Below are 25,529 nucleotides of genomic sequence, written 5' to 3'. Positions count from 1 at the left end.
AAGAACGTATTGTCTTACCACTAAATTACTTTTTAAAGAGAAAGAATGCTTTATGGGAAAACTCAGGAGTAATTGTTTCTAACTAAAACAATAGATTCTGGAGAGCAAACAAAGGTAGCAAGCACCACAGAGAAAATGTATTCCAGGCATCATTCACACGTGGATTGTTGAGAAAGTGACGGCAGAAATATGCCAAGTGTTACCAGAAGTCATTCAGATAGTTTATTTTGTAAAACCCAGAAATATTAGTTTTATAAAAGCAAGTATCACCTATATAAATGTCATCGCTGCAGATGTAAGAACTTAGAATTTTCTAGCTTGATTTAAAATGTTCCAAATAAGTGTTTCAGTTATTTTTGAATACTTTTCTTAAAAGTACAAAAATGAGGGCCTCCCTGGTGGCTCTGCTGGAGAGTCCCCCTGCCAATGCTGAAGACACGGGTTCCATCCCTGAGCCGGGAAGATTCCTGCACGCAGCGAAGCAACTAAGCTCATCTGCCGCAGTATTGAGCCTGTGCTTGAGCGCTGGGGAGCCACAGCTGCCTAGCCCGCGTGCTGCAGCTCCCAAAGCCTGCACGCCTGAGAGCCCAGTGCTCTGGCAACAAGAAAATCCACTGCAGTGAGGGGCCCGCGCACCGCCCCTGGAGAGTGGCCCCCCATTACCGTAAATACAGAAAAACCCGCACTACAACAAAGACCCAGCACAGCCAAAAATTTTTTTTTTTTTTTTAGTTTTTTATTTTTTAAATTTTAAAATCTTTAATTCTTACATGCATTCCCAAACATGAACCCCCCTCCCACCTCCCTCCCCAAAACATCTCTCTGGGTCATCCCCATGCACCAGCCCCAAGCATGCTGCATCCTGCGTCAGACATAGACTGGCGATTCAATTCACATGATAGTATACATGTTAGAATGTCATTCTCCCAAATCATCCCACCCTCTCCCTCTCCCTCTGAGTCCAAAAGTCCGTTATACACATCTGTGTCTCTTTCCCTGTCTTGCATGCAGGGTTGTCATTGCCATCTTCCTAAATTCCATATATATGTGTTAGTATACTGTATTGGTGTTTTTCTTTCTGGCTTACTTCACTCTGTATAATTGGCTCCAGTTTCATCCATCTCATCAGAACTGATTCAAATGAATTCTTTTTAACGGCTGAGTAATACTCCATTGTGTATATGCAAAAAGTTTTTTTTTAATACAAAAATGAAATATTTTCAGTTTGTTGCAAGAACAGTTAATTAACATAATGATGATGACTATTCATTAGTCAGATTTCAACGACAACATGTGTCTTTTTGGTGGTTAAGATTGAAAAACTAGTGCCATGACTTCCCACGTTGCATATGGATCTATGTATATGTCCATGTAGTGACTCTGTCGCCTATGACGGTCATTAAAACCCAGTATTGAAACAAACTAAATAACCTGACATTTGAATCAATACAAACTATTAAAGCCCAGACTTTTAAAAGAATAAAGCATATAAAAATCACATTATCCTCACTCAATAATGTATTATTGATATTTGATACCATTAGTAAACAATATTTTATTTTATTTTTTTTTAGTAAACAATATTTTAAAAATTAATTTTAAGACATTTTTGTCTTTACCTTTTTCATTGTAAATTTCATTTTTTGCATGCTTTATAATCTCCAAAATATATTATTACAATCAGTAGTCTATGCATAAGAAGGAAGACATGATAAGTATATAAATGTACCTCACATCGCATTCAATGTCATATTCAGAGCTATGGTTTTTCCAGTAGTCATGTATGGATGTGAGAGTTGGACTATAAAAAAACTGAGCAGCAAAGAATTGATGCTTTTGAACTGTGGTGTTGGAGAAGACTCTTGAGAGTCCTTTGGAAAGCCAGGAGATCCAACCAGTCAATCCTAAAGAAAATCAGCCCTGAATATTCTTTGGAAGGACTGATGCTGAAGCTGAAATTCCAATAATTTGGCCACCTGATGTGAAGAATGGACTCACTAGAAAAGACCTTGATTCTGGGAAAGATTGAAGATGGGAACAGAAGGGGCTGACAGAGGATGAGATGGTTGGATGGCATCACTGACTTGATGGGCATGAGTTTGAGCAAGCTTGGGAGTTGGTGATGGACAGGGAAGCCTGGTGTGCTACAGTCTATGAAGTCACAGGGAGTCGGATACAACTGAACGACTGAACTGAACTGAACATTGCGTTCATTCTAGCACATACATTTTTCCACACTTTATCAAGTTGGGATGGCTCTTGCATACAAAGGGCTTAGAAGTCAATTTATGTGATTACAGACAGACTAATGAATGTGTGGTTTCTTAAAAGATCCACCCTGGTGTGTTGTTGGCATCATCATAGATTCAGATCCTGCGATTGTGCTTGTGTGGCGCTGCGCTGTGCTTAGAGGCTCAGTCGTGTCTGACTCTCTGTGGTCCCATGGCCTGTAGCCCAGCAGGCTCCTCTGTCCATGGGATTCTCCAGGGAAGAAACTGGAATGGGTTGCCGTGCTCTCCTTTAGGGGGTCTTCCCAACCCAGGGATCGTACCCAGGTCTCCTGCATGGCAGGCAGGTTATTTACCATCTGAACTACGAGGGAAGCCCTGACCCTGTGGTCAGTAGAATGGATTTGTCATCGGTCTAAAGGTTCTGACTAGAATTTGCCTAAGTTTTGATAAAGTAGTTGGAGATTTGAGTACCTTGCAGTTCTCAGATGTTGTAAATATTAGTAGGAATACAGGTGTGAAGAGAATTGTTCATCTTTACCTGATATCTACTTATCTTGTCAAATGTTTACTCAGGATGTGCAGATAAGCCCTCTTTAGGATAAACAGAATATAAGATATAATCTTTTAAGTCAAATACTTGGCAGCAGATTGGGGCATATGAGATGCAAACACATTAAGAACAATAAAACGTTTAAGATATTTAAGAACATTGACAAGAGTGGTTTCTTAATTTGCTTTACCTATATTTCAAGCTTCATCTAAACATATTTATTTGAATAAAAAGACATTTATTGAGGAACTATTTTTTACAAAGTACTGAACTAGATACTTTTTTATTTATTCATTTATTTAATACAAAAGTCTCCTGAGATCATTCAAATATATGTTGGACCGAATACAATTTTTACAAACATAAAAACACTGCTCCAGTTAATTCTGAAAATCATTCTTAAGTTGTCATGAATTTCTGAGGAATCACTAGACCAAACCTATGTTTTCCAAGAGCTTTGTAGTTTTTAAGAGCAGAGTGACTTTTTTTTTTTTTTGTATTGGAATATAACCAAGTAATAATGCTGTGATAGTTTCAAATGGACAACAAAGGGACTCAGCCATACACATACACGTATCCGTTCTCCTCCAAACTCTCCTTCCATCCAGTCTGCCACATAACTTTGAGAAGAATTCCCTGTGCTGTACATAAGATCCATTTTAAATATAGCAGTGTGTACATGTTGATCCCAAACTCCCTGTGTCTTCCCCTTATCCTTCCCCCTGCTGCTGCTGCTGCTAAGTTGCTTCAGTCGTGTCCGACTCTGTGCGACCCCATAGGCGGCAGCCAACCAGGCTCCTCTGTCCCTGGGATTCTCCAGGCAAGAATACTAGAATGGGTTGCCACTTCCTTCTCCAGTGCATGCATGCATGCTAAGTCGCTTCAGTCGTGTCTGACTCTGTGCGACCCTATGGACAGCAGCCCACCAGGCTCCTCTGTCCACAGGCTTCTCTAGGCAAGAGTACTGGAGTGGGTTGCCATTTCCTTCCCCGAGGCAACCGTAAATTCATTCTCTAAGTCTGAATTTGTTTCTGTTTTGTAAATAAGGTGATTTGTTTTATTTCTTCTTAGATTCTGCATGTATGGAATGTCAGATGATATTTGTCTTTCTCTGTCTGACTTAACTTCACTCTGTATGACAATCTCTAGTTCCATCTATATTGCTGCAAATGGCATTATTTCATTATTTTAAATGACTAATTTCCCATTATATGTATGTATGTGTGTGTGTCTATCTCACCTCTTTTTTTCCCATTCCTCTACTGGTGAACATCTAGGTTGCTTCCTTGTCTTGGCTACTGTAAACAGTGCTTCTGTGAACACTGGGGTGCGTGTATCCTTTTGGACGTTATTTTCCTTTGGATATATGCCCAGGAGTGGGATTGCAGGGTCACATGGTAGCTCAGTTTTTAGTTTGTAAAGGAAGCTCCACACTGTTCTCCATAGTCTCTGTGTCAGTTTACATTCCCACTGATAGTGTAGGAGGTTCCCTTCTCTCCACTCAGTCTCCAATATTTATTGTTTGTGAATTTTTTGATGATAGCCATTTTGACTAGTGTGAGGTGATATCTCATTGTAGTTTTGATTTGCATTCATATAATAATTTGTGATATTGAACATCTTTTCATGTGCCTGTTGAGCATCTGTGTGTCTTCTTTGAGAACTTCTCTGATGGCTCAGCTGGTAAAGAATCTGCTTGCAATGCAGGAGACCTGGGTTCGATCCCTGGGCTGTGAAGAGCCCCTGGAGAAGGAAGTAGCAACCCACTCCAGTATTCTTGCCTGGAGAATCCCATGGACCGAGGAGCCTGGAGGGCTACAGTCCATGGGGTTGCAGAGAGTTGGACATGACTGATGGACTAACACTAACTAACATGTCTTCTTTGGGGAAATGTCTGTTTAGGTCTTCTCCCCATTTTTTGATTGGGTTGTTTGTTTTGATGGTCTCCAAAATCCACAGAGTGATTTCTTAAAATGTCACAAATATCTTAAGAAATCTTTCACAGTGTTTTATTATTTTTGTTCAGTAAAAACAGTGAAAAATATTTTTCTGAAGAACTTATAACTACCTTCTTTTAGACTTTCACCCTTTTCCAATGTTCAAATTCAGCTATGTACATTGTGTATTAAAATGCTTGTATCTGGCTTTACGAGATACTCAAGGAGTGAGATTGTATTCCATGCTCTTGGGGAGCTTTTAGTCTAGTTGTAAAGACAACTCATGAATATATAAATAAGAATATAACAAACAATGATAGATGATAATACAAAAGATAATACAACATGGCATTTTATGAACCTAATTACAGCACAGTCATATGGGTAAGATGTCCAAATAAATTCATAGCAGGAAAAAACTTTGAACCAAAAGTTGAAGGTTATGAGTGACCTATGAAGAACGAGGGGATTCCATGTGAGAATAATGAGATATTCAGAAGCCTAAGAGTAAAGAGGATGAAACAAAGATGAGGTTCACCAGAACTGCCTGCAGCTAGACTATGGAGTGTTTTGACAGCAATGCTCCAGAGACTGCTCTCATAACAGTGGAAAACAGCTAAAAGAATTGTAGCAGAGAAATTAGGTAATGAAGTTAACAAAGTTAGGTACTAGTATATACATCTGGCTTTATAGCTGGGCATAGTCTGGAGCAGAGAGATGGGTTAGGAGAATCCTACGATAGTCCAGATACCACTTGTGAGGGCAGGATTGAGTAGGTAGCAGCCCTGGTCACAGTGAGGCAAAACTGCACATCAAAGATGATGGAGTAGGAAGATTGATCAGTATAGCCCCTAGTCTTGTATGAAGGATTGGAGGAATATTTAAACAATTCAAAAAGAAAGAAGAAAATGATGACTAACTTCCCTGGTGGCTCAGACAGTAAAGTGTCTGCCTGCAATGAGGGAGACCCAGGTTCAATCCCTGGGTTGGGAAGATCTCCTGGAGAAGGAAATGGCACCCCACTCCAGTATTCTTGCCTGGAGAATCCCATGGACAGAGGAGCCTGGTAGGCTACAGTCCATGGGGTCGCAAAGAGTCGGACACAACTCACTCAATGATGAGGAGAACAGAGAAGTGGAATGCCCATCTGGGAGCTGGAGTGGTTGAAAGGCCAAAACTGAAGGCTCTAGAATCATCTAGAAGAGTGGTTCTCAACTAGGAAGATAGAGAACAATTTGGCAATGCTTTAGAGACATTTTTGCCACAGTTGATGAGAATGCCATTGGCACCTAGTGAGTGGAGGACAAAGATGCCACCGAAACATCCTACAATGCACAGGTCAGCTCCTTGCAACGAAAAATTCTCTAGCCCCAGATGTCAGTAGTGTGAAAGGTGAGAAACCCTGATCTCGAGGGAGGAGGACAGTAAGTCCTTCAGAGAAATCACGTTAAGTGAGAGAGAATAGAATCTTCAGTCAACAGCCCAAGGACTTACAGGTAAGAGGTGTTAGTAGAAGTGGAATTGGTGTGGCACACAGAGAAGCAGAGCAATAGAGATATACACGAACCCAGTTTGTTGGCTCATTTATTCAACAAATATTTACCAAACATCTGTTAGAGATAAAGTCCTAATGCCTTCCTGGAGCTTATATTCTAGTGGATGGAGACAGATAATGAAAAAATAAAGTGAGGCTAAATGCGGTAATAAAGTTAATAAAATGGGGTCTAATGATAGGGAGGAACTGGGGGCTGCAATAGGATCGGCGTGAAGGGTCTGTCTTACATGGATTGTAGGGGGAGGCTGTCAGAGGAAATGACATTTGAGCTGAAAACTAAAAGAAGAGCCAGTCCCGGCAAGAGCTAGAATGTTTCTGTCATGGATGCCAGAATAGAAAGGCTTAAAGAAGTGCCAAAGGCCACAAAAAGGTTGCAGCACGGGTATCTTTGTGTTTATTGATTAGGAAGACCTTGGGCCCTTTAAACCTACAATCTTAATAGATAACAATATAAGAAATAATTCTGAATTGTCTAATCATTTCTGGGAGGAAAAATTAAGTTGGGGGACTTGGGGAATTTTTGGCAGGACTGCAGAGGACCCCAGTAGAGTTCTGTCGGAATATGTCAGGCACTTGCTCTTCTCAACAATTTTCTCCACAAAAATTAGACATCCTCACACAACACTCAACACAACACAGTGATGGAACGCAAATGCTAATATTAATCATACCTTTTCTTTCTTTTCTCCCCCAGGCTTCACAAGGCTTGCTGCTCAGGCAGTATCTATTGTAATCAGCAAGTTACCTACAGTGATTGCATGCTTGCCTCCCCCAATTAAATACTTCTTTTTTCTGTCTGAGAGAAAAATGTCAGAAAACTTCGTTGAATTGAAGAAAGCTGGCCTGCTTGTCTGGAACTTGATTGTAATTATATGTCGGATATTTGAGGATGGAAACACTGTGGAACTTTTAACAGGTGCCTCCCTTGACAGATGGAGTAAAGAGAAACTTGGTTTAGTCTGTGTGTGTTTGGAAAGCATCACGGGAGAGCAGACGAGTCGCCCTAATCAAATGACCCAAAAGGTTATACGGAGCATCAAGCAGCAGAAACCCAACTGGGTTGAATGCCAGTTGTTGAAAGCAAGGAAACTGAGCACCGAATGGTAAAGTTATGTTTTTCTTTCCCCAAATTGCATCAGACATGTTCCCAAAAGACAAAGTCACCCGTAAACAACCACCACCACAACTTCATGGGAACTTGAATGAATACAGGCAAAGATAAATATTCCATCAAACGCTGGATTGTTAAATGTTCCTTGTCTTATTAAAATTTGAACCCCATTGATACACTGGAACACTATCCATGTTTAGTCCCCATCTCAAGGTTTCTGATTAAAAGGGTGGTGGTTAAACCCGGGAGAATTTGGTTTCACTCCTTTTCAATGTGCAAACAGGTATCTCGTGGATAGCCTGGAGCTTTTCGTAAATGGCTTGGCCATGGAGATTAAATTAAGAAGGAATTAATGGGTATAAAAGGCTCTTTATTGCTTTCTGTGTACCTGATTGTCAAAAAGGTACATTTTTCATCTGGTAATGTAAGAATCCCAGAGGGCAACTGGGGCATATCACACTCAAGCTATAAACACACCCAGCTGTTTCTGTATGAAAATGTCAGCCTTCTCGGTTTGTCACTGAGAGCTAAGTGATTTGTGGTATTGCAAAGATTTTTAAGGGTCCCTGATGAATTTAAATGTGTACATAGAGTCCTCCTGTCTTACAATTAGTCTTCAGTATAGAACTGCATGATATTGATAAAGGAGTTATGGTTCATATGGTCTACAGATCACAAAGCCAGACCCCCCCACACTTTCTTTTTTACACCACTCACAGACACTGTCCCTCATTCTTTTGAAATATATTCATATTACTAGAAAGTACTATTATAACTTTCTGCCTGAAACAACTGAAAGTTGTTAGTTTTAGTACATGGCAGTGATAGAGTTCAGGTTTTGGAATTAGATGGACAAATACAAATCCTTTGTAAATGGGCCATCTTTCGTGAGTTATAGGGTTGTGCAGGTTGGATCCCTGGGCTGGGAAGATCCCCTGCAGCAGGAAATGGCAACCTATTCCAGTATTCCTGCCAGGAGAATCCTATGGACAGAGGAGCCTGGAGGCCTACAGTCCATGGGATTGCAAAGAGTCGGATGCAACTGAGCGACTGAGCGCTCACGTACAAAGCTGGTAGAGTTGTTTTGAGAGGTTAAATAACAGTCACAAAGTTCTTAACATCAAGCTTAGACCTAGTAAGCATTTGTTATTTATAAACTATTAAAATAAGCTGCACTGTTTAATAGTGTGATGACAAATGCTCTTTACTAGTTTGTGTTAATCTGTGAGACTTCATATTAATCGAAATTACTGTAAGTAATCATGTAAGTAGTGTAAATAATGAAAGAAATGTAAGTAATCATTTTCCTGGCCTTGTCATACTGACTTTTAGAAATTTACTTGTGGGGCATCCTGTGTGCAGGATTAAGAATAGCAGTCAGGAAAATGCTTAGTAACGTTGACAGTGACCTTAATCTTTACATTTGCATTGGATACCAATTTACAGGCTTTAATGCAAAGACTAAAAGATTAAGGCCATGTGTCATTATCCATGGCAGTGGGTGTAGAAGGGAGGGAAGAGAAGCAGAGTAAAACTAGTGGATTTGATTATAAAGTTAAATTTATGATACTGCTGAATTAGGAGACTATCAATAAGATCAGTGGAAAGTAATGTCTCTAATATACCCTGGGCTATGTACAGAAATCCAGAAGTGAAATTTTTTCCTTGAAAGTTGATTTTAGCCTAAGTATTTTATAAACAGCACCAACACATCTGATATTTTCTACAGTAGAGAATTGTTTAGCCAATATTTGGCTGATTAGTTTTATGTTGCAACTTGCATCAAAAATAATTTTTATTAACTTTTAAAAAATGTTTTACAGCCCTCAAAAATTCTGAATACACTTTATGTAGCTTGTAATTAGCACAGTGCTATCTTTCTCAATTTCTCAAATAATTTCAATATTAAAAAATCCAGATTTAAAAGTTATTTCATTTATTTGAGAAAGAATTAAATTTGACATATTAACAGACTTTAGGTAATCACTTATGGGTTTGAGCGGTATAGAAACGCTTCATCCCGACTTTGCCTTTAAGTTAATTTTCTGATATACACATGAACTTCCATCTCTACTCATTTCTCACAGATAGATGATCATTTAGTTCATAGATCTATACCATGAGGAAGATGTATTTTAAACCATTATGTCTGTATACAGGTGGAGGGTTGCCTTGACCTTACTGTAATATTTTTTGAAAATGGTGGCTCAGATGGTAAAAAATCTGCCTGAAATGTGGGAGATCTGGGTTCAATCCATGAGTTGGGAAGATCCTCTGGAGAAGAGAATGGCAACCTACTCCAGTATTGGCAGCACTTCCCTGGTGGCTCAGATGGTAAAGAATCTGCCCACAATGTGGGAGACCTGGGTTTGATCCCTGGGTCGAGAAGATCCTCTGAAGAAGGGAATGGCTACCCACTCCAGTATACTTGCCTGGAGAAGTCCACGGACAGAGGAGCCTGCTGGGCTACCGTCCACAGTGTTGCAGAGTTGGACAGGACAACACCTTCGGTACTTTTTCACATGAGAATATAAACACTTAAACTAAAATAGTTCTTCTGTTACGATAACTGAAGTCTTAATTCCTCATGAAGATTATCTTGGATCCACACGATATCATTTAGCCAGATTTCTTTCACTTGCACCCAGATTTAACTTTGATTTTATGGAAATTGTGAGCATAACTGCGGTGGAAAGGAGGCAGCTGTAAGCAGTGCTTGTCTTGTGTGCTGCCTGAAAGCATTACTATTCATTAAAATAACCTTCACTTTGTAGTAACACTCAAGCTGTAAACAGTCAACTTAGATTCTGGAGAACACACAGGCCAAAAAAAAAGTAAAGAAATGTCTGTCTTTGCAAAGTAATTTGTCGAGCTGAAGATTATTGTTTTTCATCATGGTGACCCTGACTTGGCTGGCTGGGTGCATATACAGATTAAGATTAATGCAGTTATTCCTTGGCTAAGGTCTGCCTCTTTCAGGGCACATTCTCCCTAATGACATGATTGATAGGCAGTCCCAAATCCAGAGAGGAACTCATTAATCATAGCATTGACTGAATCCAATCATTTGCTTCACCTGCACAGTGATGGACAGGAAAGGATACAATTCAGGGGCTGACACTGAGACACTCCTTTGTCAGAGGGCCTCAACTTTTTCAATGTCAGCCTCTACAAAACCCGACAAGAAATTTTGCTTGCAGCCTGTATGCAGTTTCAAAAAAGATATTTACAAACTTCTATTATTGCACAAAAGTCTTTTCTGTTTGTTTGCTTGTTTAAAGATTTACTCTACCTAATGGATATCTTTAAGAGTAGGATTTGGTTTCATTTTTTTTAGCAAGGCTTATAGGATCATAAACTTTTTTTTAAAGAAGGATGTTTTGAGGCTACATGTGGAAGCAATATGAAAGTTAATGTCCAGCAGCTGGGTATCATTTGGTTCAGTCTTCAGGTCAGCGGCACTGACTCTTAGCAGAACTAATTTTATAATCATGGCAAAATCTCAGTAATGAACTGCAGTATATAGCTGATTACACCACAGTAAATTTCATTTAGTCTGGGAAACAGTGGAAAACCATGCTTTTCTTAAGAATACTTAGACTGCAAAGCCTAACATGATCCTAATAGCACTTGTAACAAGAAAATTAGTGTGAAACATATATGATGTAAGTTGAGTATCGTGATTTATTTTGCACTGGTATAGCGTGAGAATTAAAAAGAAGTCATCCATTACTACAATGTGAATAATGTTTAAAATCAAAAATAAGCCTATGAATTCTTATAAAAAGAAACGTTTCACACATATAACTTGCACTTTCCTGCTGTGCTTACAGGAGACCCTTTACCTGGAAGGATAAGCAGAGTAGTGACTTTTGCTAAGTATCTGTTACCTGGAAGAAACAGAAGGGAGGGCATGTATTTTTAAAAGGCAACAAGTGTCAAAAGGCCAATTTAAAATACCCAGTGGTAAGCATTCCTCCAGGAAGCATCCAGCCTATATTTAGCATAATAGGCTCCCCCTTTTGACACTTTAATTAGTCTTTAATGTGTCTAAGACAGGTGTAAAGAGGAGTCTACAAAAGATGAATACCAAAGCTATTTCTGGCATCAAAGATACTCCTTATCCTCAAAGAGAAAAAACAAATCATTTCTTACTCGTTCTTAAAAAGAAATGTTTTGTTTTCATCCCACGATTATAGCAATTTCAACAATTGCGGTAATGGGAAAATGTTTTATAGATCGGAGTATAATGCAATAAAGAAATGTTTTAAAAGAAACAGTTCAATTTTTTAAAATGCTTTCATGTGCTTAGTTCTAAGGCACTGTTTATGGGAGCCTCCCGCTGTTTGGGGAAGGTATACCTATTTGACCAAAGTCTTTCTAGGTACTTTGCATATGAGATTTACATCGAACTCTCCACACTCAATCTCTTTGATTATTTTCCATCTTTACAATTCCTTACACTGATACTTAATACGCTTTCTTTGTATTTAGTGCATTTATGACAATAGAGAAAAGCACAGCCTTAGAAGAAGGAGATATCGCTCTTGAACTGACTGAGCAGAAAATAAACATGATGGTCCTGGATATCTGCCACAAACCAGGTGGCAGCGAATACCTGAGGCAAATTTATCACATCATGCGGCTCAATGAGGTAGGGAAACGGCCTTTTTACCGAGCAATTAGGTGTGTACTGGCCTGAGGCAGCGTCTGCTGGCAGCTAAGGGTTAGTCAAGGAGGTGATAATACTTCTTAAAGTCAATACCAAACTCAATATTGCATTATTAATAGAATCTATTCAGCCCTGGCTGTTCTGCATTTGTACAACAGAGGCTTCACCGAAACATTGTAGGTTTTATTTATATGGTTTAAACAATAACACGGCTCATAAACTCAACTCAGTTCGAAATGGTAGAGATGAAAAGTGTAGTTTGGGAATTGTGTATTTGTGACCATCAAGTTGATATTAAAATCTCGTATTTGTGAAATGAAGAATTTTCTGAAGAGAGATTTTTAGCTCTTCTCCTGCAGACGTCATGTTTGTGTTGGTGAAGCTGAAGATTTCTTAGACGTAATGAGAAACTTCGGAAGAATATCAAACCGTATTCAGTAGCAACTAGATTAACCTAAGCAAATGTGTTAATGCAGGGAAGCTGATTAGAACCAATGTCATGCTTATTCACCTCTCTGCTGGGTTAAGCCTCTGACCTTACCTGCTTTTGGTTGTTTTTAGCAAAAATGTGAAGAGTTGATCTCTTGTTATTTACTTGAAACAAGTCTGCTAGTTTAGGTTTTTAATTTGACCACAATAATCTGGGTTCAGGGGCTTCCGTGATAGCTCAGCTAGTAAAGAATCCATCTGCAATGCAGGACACCCCAGTTCTATTCCTGGGTTGGGAAGATCCCTGGAGAAGGGATAGGCTACCCACTCTAGTATCCATGGGCTTCCCTGGTGGCTCAAATGGTAAGGAATCTGCCTTGCAATGCGGGAGACCTAGGTTCGATCCCTGGGTTGGGAAGATCCCCTGGAAGCCAGTTTGGCGACCCACTCCAGTATTCTGGCCTGGAGAATCCCCATGGACAGGGGAGCCTGGCAGGCTACAGTCCATAGGGTCACAAAGAGTTGGACACGACAGAGCAACTAAGCACAAGGTCAATCTGGATTCACATGTGACATCTAATGTGAAGTAGAATTATGTTTATGTCTGCAAACACTGAATGCATTTTTGGCATAATAAAAATTGTGTGATATGAATAATGTTAAGATATAGCATTTTAAAAAAACATACATGGAGTGAATTAAACTCTACCACAGCATTTTATGACTCAGCTCCATAAATGTTCTCCTTACTGTGAATCTATTTGAAAACTGCTTCAAGTAAATCTTGTTTTCTGGCCTTCAGTGAGGTAATCAACCTAAAACAGGTGACGTAACAAGGTATTAATAATCACCTGAGCAGGAGGCCTTTGTAGCTGTGAGAAAGGGTCCCGCTTCTGGAGGAACTGGAGCTAAGGAAGGATTGGTAACCCAGGAACTCCACCTATTCACTCTTGCTGAGGAGCTCTCACAGCTTGTCTGAGGGTTCCGTTTGGGGAGAGCAGGAAGTCTGGCGAACTGAAAGACCTCCGTTGCGAAGTCACGGTCTTCATGGGCATGACATCACGGTCTTCATGGGCATGACATCACGGTCTTCATGGGCATGACATCATGGTCTTCACTGGTCACCTAGTTTGGCCAAAGTAACTGTGGTGGTTTCAGAGGAACAGACATTTTAGTCAGAGTACCCTCAGAGGCTTAGTAAGGTTGAGCTACGATGGTTCTGAACACCGTGATGGCAGGTTTAAATAGCCACCCTGATAGGATAGTTCTGTTTTCCTAAGTTCCAAGAAGACAGAAAAGATTAGGAAATCACCCGTAAGCAAAATCAACAAAAATTAAGTCGGGTATTCATTGGCTGTCAGCCACCTGTTGTAGTCAGGAAATTGAAAGGCCGTTTGTTTTCTCCTTGTGGAAGTCTGAGGAAGTGCTTCTGAGCAGTTACGCTATGAGATCTGAGGTACCTAAGATTCTCTGCGAGGGCATCGCCACATCTTAATCAATTAAATTCCAAGTTAAGGTTTTTCTTTCTTTCCAACTGAATATACTTACTGTTGGGGCTTCCCTAGTGGCTCAGTGGTAAAGAATCTGCCTGCAATGCAGGAGACCAGGGTTCGATCCCTGGATCGGGAAGATCCCTTAGAGGAGGGCATGACAACCCATTCTAGTAATCTGGCCTGGAGAATCTCATGGACAGAGGAGCCCGGCGGGCTGCAGTTCAAAGGGGCTGCATAGAGTCAGACACGACTGAAGCGTTATGGCAAGGTCTATCAGCTGGGAAAGCAGGCTCAGTATTTGATGGTTTATTTTGCTGAGTGAGATGCAGGGCTGAGAGGTAAGAGGCATAATGTGAGTTGAAGATATAGAATCAAAGTAGGGAGGCTTCAGCCTTGACTGCTTAAACAGTCCAGGCAGGAAACGCAAATAACACAAGGTGACTGAGTGACTAGCATAACACTTAGGGCTGCTTTTATGTGAAGCATTGTTATACTGTAGGTAAATTGCACCATGAGGTTTGTGCATTTGATGAGTGACATCATGTCTTTAGCACTTTTGGGGGTGCTGCTAAATAGTATTTGAAAGCAGTTTAAATACAGAGCATATACAGGTACAGGCCTGGGTGAGTGGAAGCTGAGCTATCAGGGAAGCCCCTGAATCCAAATTATGTATGGTCAAATTAAAAACCTAAGTTAACACACTTGTTTCAAGTAAATAAGGAGACACCAACTCTTCACATTTTTGCTAAAAGCAACCAGAAGCAGGCAAGGTCAGAGGCTTAACCCAGCAGAGAGGTGCCATTGAGAGACAGGGAAGTTTTGAGAGGAGGTGAGTTTTTAAACGGTTATCTTTGAGGTAAAGATAAAGTTTCTATTCTAGAACAAGTTTCTATTCCCCTGGTGGCTCAGACAGTAAAGCATCTGCCTACAATGCGGGAGACCCAGGTTTGATCCCTGGGTGGTGAAGATCCTCTGGAGAAGGAAATGGCAACCCACTCCAGTACTCTTGCCTGGAAAATCCCACGGATGGAGGAGCCTGGTAGGCTACAGTCCATGGAGTTTCTGAGAGTCGGATATGACTGAGCGACTTCACTTCACTTCAAAGATAAGGTGTCGGAGCATAAAAGTCCAAATGGTAGTTGAAGATGCTTGTCACGAGCACAGTTGAGGGAGGCTTGTGAACAGGCTGATTCTGACGTGGTGGGGCCTGAGATTCTGCTTTTCTAACATGCTCCTAGGTAGGGTTTATTTGACTGACCCACACATAGGACTTTGAGTAGCAACGGTTATCAAGATGACCTCTGAAGTTGTTTTCACATCTGACACTCCGAACCTAAGTCCTAACCCTAAGCTTGAAGAAAACTTTATATTGTGACACACTAAAAATCACAGGGACATTTCTGTTATATTATTTATTAAATGACTTGTTTATTAACAACAGTAAGTATTTGGTAGTTTGTAGGAAACTTTTAGTCCTTTAAATTTATCACTTTTCCAGGAGGAGTCTTATCATACAGATTGGGGTTATTCACCTTTTTATTTGTGGATGGAAAATAGAGTAAAATACAGTGGATTGACTTTTTTTTTTTGGCCCAAGCTGTCGCTGGAGGATAAAATTAAAATTATATATTTGGAGCTTCTATTGAACCGTGATAATTTTCAGTCCACAGCATGAAACCAGAGTTGAGGAGCTTACATTATAATTCATTCTACATAGAGGGAGACTGCTTGCAGTGAACTATCAGAGTACTTAGCACTCTGCTGAGCATGGAGTAGGTAGCAACTATGCTTGATGAATGGATGAGCAATCTTGTTCTGTGAATAGTCAAGCTCCTGAGTTAAGTTTTGGTAACCCAGACATGTTAACATGTGAAGTAATGACAAAACAATGCCGATTAAAATGATTCTGGTACAATCAAGCATGCATTCATTATGTGAGAATTTGTTAAACAGTTTTCTGATCTTTCCTATGTATTAAGTAAACCTGTTTTTGATGGGTTTGTTGCAGTCCTGATTGGTATGTACTCTGCTATGTTTCTTCTGAAAATGTAATGTCTCAAGGCAAGTAATACTCTAATCTAGCAAGTGTGCTGGAAGCATAGATTTGGATATTGACCAGTTTATTTTTAAAGAGAATATGTGCTTCCTACCATCGCAACTTGTAGTTGTTTTTTTTTTTTTCCCCCTTGAAGGGATATTTAAAAGAACAGCTGTTTTCTATGAATGGTTCAGAGGAAAAGCCATTACCCATCCAATCTTTAAAGACGACCTTGAGGAGTGTGGAAGATCAGCCCTCTGCTTTTAACCCTTTCCATGTGTACAAAGTGTTCAGTAAAAGCATGCTTGATCAGGTATGTGGAAATTAAATAGTAAATTTCATTAAAACTGTGTGCCTTTTTTTGTTTTACACAAGTAAGGAAAAAAAAGTGCTTTGTGTTTGAATATTTACTCAAAATCTTTTTTGATTAGCACGCAAAAGGTCTTGTTCTTGTTTGCATGGTCTGTGCAGATTGACTTTGGAAAAGTTATTTTACCTTCTTTTCTATTTGTCAAACTGATTCATCTGTTTGGTCTGTAAAATTTGACTTTTGACCCGGTCAGTTCACTGTGGGCAGAGGAGGGAACATCTGTTCGACTGTGTCTACGAGAGGCTTGAGAAATCCAGCTTTCCTTAAAATCTTCCTCTCCATGGCCGGTTCCACCCTCCCTCGATATATTACAACTCACAAAATACCTTGCAATCTTTATAAATTTATCTCGTTTATCAGGTAAATTAAAAGATACCTTAAAAGTGATCGTAAATAGAGCACTGAGCTCCTATGTTAAGTAGCATGAGGTCAGTTAGCTGTTTTATAACCCTAAACACATTCCCGAATTTAAAATGAGTTTGTTAGTGATCTTAAAGTCAGTATATGTGGAATAAAGTCCATGTTATAAACGCCACATATCTTTCAATGTCGGAGTGTGCTATCATTTAAGCTGCTATCATTTCATAGTAACAGTCAAAAGATCATCTTCATGCCGAAGTACTTGAAACCTAAAGTTGTTTTGCTCTGTTCACTCTCCTGGTGTCTTTTTCCAGTAACCTCCTGACAGACTATTGGAACTAACAGGGCGGAAGAGAAGGATTGCTTGACCTAGAGCTCTGACGAAAATAAGAATTAAAACAATGGCCTAATTCGGAATGCAGATAATATTTTTACCATGCCTGTTACATCCCTCGTCTACATTCATCAATACTGTAGTAGAATAAGACCTTCAAATGCTGACAACCCGGGGCAGAATTCTCCTGCTCTATGACAGGATTGTAGTGCTCCATTAATCAGCAGGTGACAGGGCATAGTTCTTGTTGGATTTTAAACACTAGCCTGGACTCATATTATCAAAACTATTTAGTTTTAAGAGGAGTAAGCATCCATAATACTTAAAAACCAAATATATTGCATAAGTTTGAGTTTATTAGCTGCCTTCCTGTATTGTACATTAGATTCCTCCAACCATAAATAATCATTGTAGCTGTTAAATTATCCTCACTTCATTGAAATAAATGGCATGTTGTATTCAGCTCTGAATTATGAGATTATCTTTCACAGTAATTTTTCTCCTTTCTCTATTGTGAAATTATCTATTAGATGAGAAAAAAAAGAATTATGTTATTTATACTTACAGGTCCTTATAATTTCCCCTTTAAAGCATTTTCTTAACCAAAAACATTAATATCACTCTCTAAGCTGTGTCTTAGAATTTGAGCCAGAGTATCAATACTTCCATCTTTTTTTTTTTAAATCAAACTTCTGGGAACTAAAAGAAACCTATAAACTGATACATGGAAAGTTGCCAGTTATTTTGCTTTGCTATACAAAGAGTCCCTCTTTCAGAGAAACTTGTTGGGCAAATTCCATTAGCAGTTGGAAGAATATAATGACTGAAGAAATTGATTTATATTTTTATAAATAATGACTGCATCCCCAAATGGATTTATAAATTAATTGCTGTCTTATTGGAATAAAAACCTTCTTCTGTGGACATGATTGATGTTATCTGTCTAAGTCCTTGTTCTGTACCCCCCTCCTTCTTAGTTAGTCTATCACAGCTGGAGCTTTAATTTACTGATCATATTAACTCTGATTAATAACTAACAATAGCGTCTTCTCATTTATCAACAGTCAGCCATCACAAAATGGAACTGGAATTGGTCAAACTTGCTGCCAAATTATCTGGGACTGGATAAGATGACCTTCAGTGTACTGCTCAAAAACAGGTAATAGGGCTGGGGACTTGGGGGATGTGTCTGGGGGAAGAGGATATGTCTTTTATACATAGGGTGCATGTGAGTGTGTGTAGATACACACATATTTGAAATTATCTGAAGTGTAGTTTCCGAATGCTGTTTTTCTAGAGTAAGCATTTGCAAAAGTCAGAAACATCTTTTTCTGAGATGAGATTGGTTGATTTTAGTCTGAACTTTAAATATTTCTGATGTTGTGTACGTAATAGTTCAGTATTGTAAACACCCAAAGTTATTGACTTGAATGTCATTATAATTCATTATAATACTATGCCTTTGTTTACAACCATTTAATGAATGCATACAAAATGCCAAGCCAAATCAGCTGATCTAATCAGAGGAAACATATAAGTAAAACTGTCAAGATTGAGTTTTTTGCTTTGCAGCCAGTCATTTTGGCACTGTCTTGCTATAGTCTCTGTTGTATATTACTTTACACACAGACACGCACACACACATACACAGGCACCCCAGGACAACGCAATAAAATGATAATGCTAGTTCAGCGGAGGAGTCTTTACATGTAATTTATTTTGCACAAAGGTATACATGTTTTCTTTATGTTTTAGATAAATATGTTTTTCCCCATTCCTTCAAGGTTTTCAGTGAAAACCTTGTAAGTTTACTACAAGTTTACCTTGTAGTGTAAGTTTTAAGCTTGTTTCTCCTATCAACTATCTCATCTTTACATAAGATATATATGTGTGGTTGCTTTTATTCTTCAGGTATTATGTTTATTTATACTTACTTCTCTATGTCTTCATGATGTATAACATATTTTATCATTTTGAAATAATATAAAGCATCATTTTTCATAAAAGACAATAGAGACAGTGACATAGTAGAATTGTCAATTCATCCTTGAGAAATCTGGGTGCATATAAGAAAATATCTTGAGAGAGAGATTCTGGTATTTTCCAGATGAAGGTTTCTTTTTTTTTTTTTTTTTAAGGCAGCTTTGTTGCCAAAAAAAAAAACCTGTAGTTTTAAAGTGTGCGGTCACTGTGGTATTCCTAATATTTCACCCCTGAGTGAAGCTCAACCCACCAATCATGGACAAAGTTGAGCAATCCAGAAACTTCCCCATCAAGAACAGTTTTCTCTCAGCAGGCTTTCCACCTGGCAGGCAAGGTGGTAAGGGCTAGGGTGTAGTTCAGAGTGTACCCTATTAATGCACATGTCCTCACAGGTGCTCCTATCTTGTCTCAGGGTTGCTTGGAGAGGTGGGAGGAGAGACCAGGTCTTCTGTTGAACCTATGGCTACATAATGTTTGTTGTTATTTAGTTGCTAAGTCATGCCTGACTCTTTTGGAGCCCTATGGACTGTAGCCCGCCAGGCTCCTCTGTCCATGGGATTTCCCAGGCAAGAATACTGGAGTGGGTTGCCATTTTCTTCTCCAGGGGATCTTCCTGACCCAGGGATCAAACCCAGGTCTCCTGCGTTGGCAGGTAGATTCTTTACCACTGAGCCGCTGGGGAAGCCCCACAGTATTAACTGGCTATCTGGAAACAAACTGGGAAAGATAAATCATTTTCCCTCTGATACTCGGGAAGTTTTGAGTTTATGTAGATTTAGCCGTATTGTTTACTAAGTTTTGCAGTTGTGAATTGCCTGCTGCCAATCCACTAAATGGTACTGTAAGGGCAACACATCCTTCAAAACTTACTATATTTGCTCTATATAATATTCACTTCTCAGTGGATTTGTGTTTTACCCCACATTGCATATTATTTTTGTTTAACAAATTTAGGTATACCTCAATTAGGCTGATAGCTATTAAACTCTATTTCCCTGAGATATTGTGTACAGGAATGAGTGGAGAAAAAGAAATCTCACAAATTTAGCCAGAAGTAGTAACAGGTCAAAACAGTGCTCTTGGAAAAGGGTCATGAATTTTGAACGGGAACAGCTAGATTCTGTTTCTTAGATTCTTATAAAAATGGCATGAAAAGCATTCTATTTTAAGGTACCACATACCACAAGCTACAATGAATACAATGAATATAACTGAGCTGCCTTAGAAGAATGAAAGACATCTGAGAGTTTTTAATCTCTTTTAGCACTTTCCCATTTATTTTAAGAATGTTATTTATGAGACCTGATTAATATTGAATTGGTAAGGAAGATTTTTTTCCCATTATTTTCTCTGAGAGACTCGTTTGGATTTATCTGAAATGCCAATTTAAAAAACAAATAGTGCATTGAATTTTTTACAGCGTTGTTATTTGAAATTACATATTTGAAAATGAGATCACAGAGTATTGAACTTCAAAACTGAGGGTTTATAGATACTATCCTATATCCAAAAATTGAGACTTTGTACCTATGATCTTTGCTGGTAGGCAGAGCCAAAGACAAAAACCTAGAGCAACTTAGCTGAATATGCTGTTTTTTTCCTTCCCCAGAGTTACTAAACAGTCAGTTACTTATTCTTCTTTTTCTCTCTTTAATTGGTAATAAATTTATACTAACCCATCTCTATACTATGGTTGAGTTCATACATGGTGCTGCAAATGTCTGGGGACATAACCTTACAAAGAAATGCAACTCAAATCCACAGGCTTGAGAAAAGTTGAGGAGGGAATCCTTTCTATTTACCTCCTAAACTCCTTTGTCCCTGGCCTTCAAATTCAACATCATAAGCAGACCATCTGTGGACTTACTCTCTCAAGATTTGATTACCCCCAGTAGACGGGACCTCCCTCATCTCCAGAGCAGGATGGAGGTGGGAAAACAGGATTCCTGGCTTCTCGGGCCAGAGCTCTTGTGAGCTGACCTTAGGAAAGTGATCTCAACTATTCGGCTGTGGATTTTCTCATCTTTCAGTCAGTTCAGTTCAGTCGCTCAGTTGTGTCCGACTCTGTGACCCCATGGACCACAGCACACCAGGCCTCCCTGTCCATCACCAACTCCCGGAGTTCACTCACACTCATGTGCATTGAGTTGGTGATGCCATCCAGCCATCTTGTCCTCTGTCGTCCCCTTCTCCTCCTGCCCCTAATCCCTCCCAGCATCAGGGTCTTTTTAAATGAGTCAGCTCTTCACATCAGGTGGCCAAAGAGTTTCAGCTTCAACATCAGTCCTTCCAATGAACCCTCAGGACTGATCTCCTTTAGGATGGACTGGTTGGATCTCCTTGCAGTCCAAGGGGCTCTCAAGAGTCTTCTCCAACACCACAGTTCAGAAGCATCAATTCTTTGGCACTCAGCTTTCTTCACAGTCCAACTCTCGCATCCATACATGACCACTGGGAAAACCATAGCCTTGACTAGACAGACCTTTGTTGGAAAAGTATTGTCTCTTCTTTTTAATATGCTGTCTAGTCTGGTCATAACTTTCCTTCCAAGGAGTAAGCATCTTTTAATTTCATGGTTGCAGTCACCATCTGCAGTGATTTTGGAGCTCAAAAAAATAAAGTCAGCCACTGTCTCCACAGTCAAGAGAATGTCAAAGGAAGATGTGCATTGGTTTTGAAAGTTGAAAAGGCAATACATACTTAGAGAAGTAGTAGCATTGGCCCAAAGCGGTGTTAGTGTCTGGCCAGGCACCAGTGAAGGTCATTTGGGATTAGTAGGGAGTTGGAGGTGGGAGGTGGTCCAGACAGGTTATACCTGAAGTTATGTCCATGGAGGTTATGTAAACTCCAGGCCTAGACCAATCATGAGGGTCAGAACAAGTGTCAGGTCAGAGGGCAGGCAGCATGCCCACGGGTCTTTAAGATACACAGTGAAAACGCGAGCAAGGAGGAGGGTCCAGGACCAGGTGAGGCTCGTAGTGGGTAAAGATCAAGGGATGAGCCCCAGAGGGGTGATTCAGGTACACGAAAGGAGATACGGTGGTGCCGATAATATGTGTATCTGAGACAACACTGACCTGTGTTCCACAGGTGGACTCTGTGCTGACTGCAGCATCAGAAAGAACCCTGCAATGGCTGGCTGCTTGAGTCCTTGCCTAGGAATGGCCTTCTGCTCACTCTTAACCCTCATCTCAAAACAGGTCTCTCCAATTCCTGATGTTCGAGGTTCATTGCCTTTCCTGCCCTTTGGATTCTCCAAGCTTTTCCCTGTTTTAGAGTCTGGGTACTTGTAATTCTCTCAGCAGCTTCTGTGGCTGGTGCCGTCTTGTCTATCTGGGCACGTGTTACCTCCTCAGAGAGGTCTTGGCTCATCACCTGTCTCAAGTGATCCTCCAAGTCTGTGTTACTGTGGTTTCTCAGTTATCACCACCTGAAATCATAGTTTCTGTTTATTGTCGCTTAACTCCTGCTCACCCCCATATCCCCCTACCCCTGCCTCTGCAGTGGAAAGGAAAACCCGTGAGAATAGGGCCTTGTCTGTCTTAACTCCAGCTGTGTCTTCAGGGCCTAGAATAGCCTTTGGGCACATAGCAGGCTCTGAGTTATATCTGTTGAATTAATTAACGAGCAAATGAGGAATAAGCATGCAGAGAAAAAGTCAGCCCTTGACAGATGAATACAGAGTAGGTATTCTCTAAACGTGGTGTTTGATCAATAGGCATGTTGGAATACGAAGTGTGTCCTGCAAAATCTCAAGTAAAAAGTTATCTATGTGCATATTCATTCATTTGGATGAAAAGCAGATTAATTAAGCTTTGTATGTTTAAAATGCCTGTTTTTTTTATGTGAAGTTCAGCTCAGATTAAAAGCACAGAACACTGGTCTTTAATTAATTGATCCAATTCAAGTCATAACCTCTTTAGCAACAAAGTCTGTTCTTTACTCCAAGATTCAGATTCAGAAGTCTTTTAATTTTGGGGTGGTAGGGTCTGTATCTGTTCAATGATAGTCATGTTGAAAAATGTAAGATGGAGTTAGCTGACAAAAATATCTAACCAAACCTTTGTAAATTTGTGATTTTCAAGGCATTTAAAGAAATAGGTAGTAGCTGAGACCTCAGAAAAGAGATCCTGAATATGTATGATGATATATGTTTTTCAACTTAGAAGGTTTGCCATTGTGGAAAATAAAGACTCCTTAGAGGTTAAGAAAATCAACATATATATCAGTTCTACACCTTTACCTTTAATGCCCTATAAGACTAAGTACAGTGATTGTACATTGATCTTTTGAAATAATAAAGGTGCTTTTCACAGTTTCTTACTGTTACTTTCCTGCTTTCTTTCTCACCCACTTTAAAATAAATCCAGACTGTCGAATGAGATGGTGATTGCATTTGCAAGAGAGCTCACCAAAAGGAACACTCTATATTCCTTCCTTCGTGGCGAATCTCCAGATTGCCATTTTGATATTGTTTTCTTTGCCGCTGGAACAAATTTATGTCGCTTCTTTTCTCTTTACCTTATTTATTCCAAACTAATTCGCAAGAATTGTGGTGTCGAAAATAACCTGGGAAGACAGTGGAACGCTCTGCTATTTTAACCATCTAAATATACTGCATATGAGTTTGGCTTCGAGTTGAGCAAACACAATTAAATGTGATGGCAGAAACAGCAGACGGGGTGGTGGTGGCAGATTTCTGGCTATCACTGGGAGGCCTTTCCAGGTGGACAATAGCCATACATCTGAGCGGAAAGGGAGATGAGAAGACACGTTTTAAAAGAGCCACGGATCTGTGGAGTTGATTGCTTGCTTTTAATAATAATGATTGTCGAAGTGCTTCTCAGCTGTGTTGGATTATCCTGTGTGTGCCCTGTGGTGTGTGGAGGGTAGGAAATACTGTCTCTGGCCTTGAACAACACACGCGGCACTCTCCAATGACTGTTCTCAGGCGGAGCCGCCGTTAGCACGATGTTTATGGCTGCTCACAGCAGTAAATTCCTGACGCAGCAGCCGGCTGCCCGGTTATGGAGAGGTGGGTTTAAGGGAAAGAGGAAGCTGATTTTACGAATATACACCTCTGAGCCATCACATCCATCGCAGATGCCATGGTATTCCTATGTGGTCTTTTTTTCCCCAAGCTCTCATTCCCTGGAAAACCCTTTCTTTCCCACCTCCACTCAAATACCCCAAGCTCTGACTCTACCTACCATCACCATCTTCCCTAACAGGAGCAGGCTTCCCTTCCATTTTTAATTCCTGAAGCAGCATGTTTTTTGGACAGAGATTGTCTACAATGTCTTTGCAATACCTAAATTTAACGTTCTGATCCTCAGCATTTTCAGGGCTTAGGGCTTTGGTACGTGAATCAAACAAACCCATCAATGTGCGTTGTTTCCTGAGTGGTAACTTGTATATGTATGTAGTACTTTCACAGACATCTTCCCTTTTGATCCTCATTACTACTAGGTAATGAGAGACAGGTACTTGTGAGGGTCCAAAATGATGTGTCCAAGATCACAGACATTAGCTAGCATCTGGAAGGCAAAATAAAGGCTTCTGATTCTGTATCTGCTACTTTATCTACAATATTGCACCGTATTCCTGGTCAGTTTCTTCTAGCTTTATTGAGATGTTGTTGACATGTAGCTCTGTGTAAGTTTAATAAGGTGTACAGGGTGTTGATTTGGTACACTTATATATTGCAGAATGGTTACAGTGCTAACTAATACCTCTGTCAGCTCACATAATTACTATTTCTTTTTTTTGGTGAGAACATGTCAGATCTACTCAGCAACTTTCAAGTATATGATAGAGTAGTATTAACTGTAATCACCATGAGGTACGCTAGTCTCATAACTGCAGATTTGTACCTGTAGGTCAAAATGTGTGTTTGGGTTTTTTTTTATTACTCCTATATGCACTATATAAGTACTAGTGACAAACAGAAGACACTTGCCAGTTACACAGACATTTAATTATAACCTTATAAAGGACACACTGTGTTACCCTTATTATCCTGATAAGGAATCTAAAGCACACAGCTATGAGCTCTAGGCGATGGTGTTCAGATTCTGGCTCACGCTCCACGTTCTTAACCACTTCTATTAATTTTCTAGAGTTTTGCTTACGTCCATGGAATTCTCCAGGCCAGAATGAAAGTGGGTAGTCTTTCCCTTCTCCAGGGGATCTTCCTTACCCAGGGATTGAACCCAGGTCTCCCACACTGCAGGTGGATTCTTTACTAGCTGAGCCACAAGGGAAGCCCAAGAATACTGGAATGGGTAGCCTATCCCTTCTCTAGCGGATCTTCCTGACCCAGGAATCAAACCTGGGTCTCCTGCATTGCAGGCGGATCCTTTGCCAACTGACCTATCAGGGAAGCTCTTGCTTACGTTACTCCTTCAGATGTTGAAGGGTGTCCTTGAGTGCTAGTCCACCATATTTTTAGTTCATTGGGAATTTC

General features: G+C 39.9%; 1 protein-coding gene across 3 annotated transcripts in view; it reads left to right on the top strand.

Annotated features, from left to right (window-relative positions):
* The window catches only part of KIAA0825 (KIAA0825 ortholog), a 429,746-nt gene that overhangs the window by 205,720 nt on the left and 198,497 nt on the right, over nt 1-25,529 (top strand). For 2 of the 3 annotated variants that reach the window (XM_069590144.1, XM_069590145.1), the window contains exons 17-20: nt 6,968-7,376; nt 11,879-12,038; nt 16,171-16,329; nt 18,145-18,239. In XM_069590144.1, the coding sequence (XP_069446245.1) occupies nt 6,968-7,376; nt 11,879-12,038; nt 16,171-16,329; nt 18,145-18,239 (823 nt within the window). Of the gene's footprint in view, nt 1-6,967; nt 7,377-11,878; nt 12,039-16,170; nt 16,330-18,144; nt 18,240-22,153; nt 23,384-25,529 lie in introns of those variants that run through there. The other variant, XM_069590146.1, reaches the window with a different exon arrangement.

This window comes from Ovis canadensis, chromosome 5 (assembly GCF_042477335.2).
Source record: "Ovis canadensis isolate MfBH-ARS-UI-01 breed Bighorn chromosome 5, ARS-UI_OviCan_v2, whole genome shotgun sequence".
Classification (NCBI taxonomy): Eukaryota; Metazoa; Chordata; class Mammalia; order Artiodactyla; family Bovidae; genus Ovis; species Ovis canadensis.
This window is presented reverse-complemented; position numbering and strand designations above follow the sequence as displayed.